Below are 1666 nucleotides of genomic sequence, written 5' to 3' on the forward strand. Positions count from 1 at the left end.
TCTGCCTATCTGTCTGCCTGTCTGTCTGTCTGTCTGCCTATCTATCTGTCTGTCTGTCTGTCTCTCTGTCTCTGTCTCTGTCTGTCTGTCTGCAGCTGATCTGCTGACCTTATGATCATTAGACGCCGGCTCTACCTCCTGTCTGTGTGCCTGGCCATTAATAACTAATGTTTACTGTGTGTGTGTGTGTGTGTGTGTGTGTGTGTGTGTCAGTCTCCAGGGTAACAGGTGTCAGATGACATGTGACCCGGGGACGTATTACAACGGGCACCGCCGGGCGTGCGAGCCCTGTCACCGCGCGTGTGCCACCTGCGCAGGTACGTCCCACCCTGATGACATCACACAACCCCCCGACACACCCTGATGACATCACACAACCCCCGACTCACCCTGATGACATCACACAACCCCCGACACACCCTGATGACATCACACAACCCCCGACTCACCCTGATGACATCACACAACCCCCGACACACCCTGATGACATCACACAACCCCCCGACACATCTGATGACATCACACAACCCCCGACACACCCTGATGACATCACACAACCCCCGACACACCCTGATGACATCACACAACCCTCTGTCTCACCCTGATGACATCACACAACCCTCTGTCTCACCCTGATGACATCACACAACCCTCTGTCTCACCCTGATGACATCACACAACCCCCGACACACCCTGATGACATCACACAACCCCCCGACACACCCTGATGACATCACACAACCCCCCGACACATCTGATGACATCACACAACCCCCGACACACCCTGATGACATCACACAACCCTCTGTCTCACCCTGATGACATCACACAACCCCTGTCTCACCCTGTTGACATCACACAACCCCCGACTCACCCTGATGACATCACACAACCCCCTGTCACACCCTGAGCCCCCCCCCCCCCCCCCAGTAACACCAGTGTGTAGTTCCCCATAGATACACTCATACAGTTTACCGTATTCCATCTAAATGATGGAGCTCAATATTTGGGGAGAGACAAAACTTTACCTTACTGTCTCTCTCTGTCTCTCTCTGCCTTTATCTAAATGATGGAGCTCAGTATTTCCCCAGGGCTAACCTAACCTGATCCCCCCCCCCCCCCAGGTACGGGTATGGAGGCGTGTAACCAGTGCGCCCCGGGCTTCCTGATGGAGGAGTGGCGCTGTGTGTCCAGCTGCAGCGTGGGATACTACACCTCCCAGACCTCCCAGACCTCCCAGACCTCCCAGACCAACCAGGACAACGGAGAACTCACCAAGGCCTGCAGGAAGTGAGTGACCCCCTGACCCCCCCTCTGTCTGACCCCCTGAACCCCCCTCTGTCTGGTCAGGTCAGCCAGACTAATAATAATAATAATACATTTTATTTATGGGCGCCTTTCAAGGCTCTCAAGGACACCTTACCAGACAGTAAAAGCCACATATCACAACATTATAGAATCAACAAAGCCAAGTCGGATAGAAATAGTGAAGTCAGATATAACAACAAACAAAACTCAGCAGGTCAAACCAGATATAATATAGACAGATAGAGACAGAGAGTTCCAGAATGTTAGGAGACAGAGAGTTCCAGAATGTTAGGAGACAGAGAGTTCCAGAATGTTAGGAGACAGACAGAGAGTTCCAGAATGTTAGGAGACAGACAGA

General features: G+C 52.4%; 1 protein-coding gene across 1 annotated transcript in view; it reads left to right on the forward strand.

Moving 5' to 3' along the window:
• The window catches only part of pcsk5b (proprotein convertase subtilisin/kexin type 5b), a gene marked incomplete at its 3' end in the record, with an annotated part of 28803 nt that extends 27513 nt beyond the window's left edge, over positions 1 to 1290 (forward strand). Inside the window, exons 13-14 of the mRNA XM_080550932.1 lie at positions 214 to 317; positions 1125 to 1290. Coding sequence (XP_080407058.1) covers positions 214 to 317; positions 1125 to 1290 — 270 coding nt within the window. The remainder of the gene's footprint in view (positions 1 to 213; positions 318 to 1124) is intronic.
• Between the last annotated feature and the right edge of the window lie 376 nt (positions 1291 to 1666).

The sequence above is a fragment of the Nansenia antarctica genome, assembly GCF_963989245.1.
Source record: "Nansenia antarctica genome assembly, contig: SCAFFOLD_519, whole genome shotgun sequence".
NCBI classification, from domain to species: Eukaryota; Metazoa; Chordata; class Actinopteri; order Argentiniformes; family Microstomatidae; genus Nansenia; species Nansenia antarctica.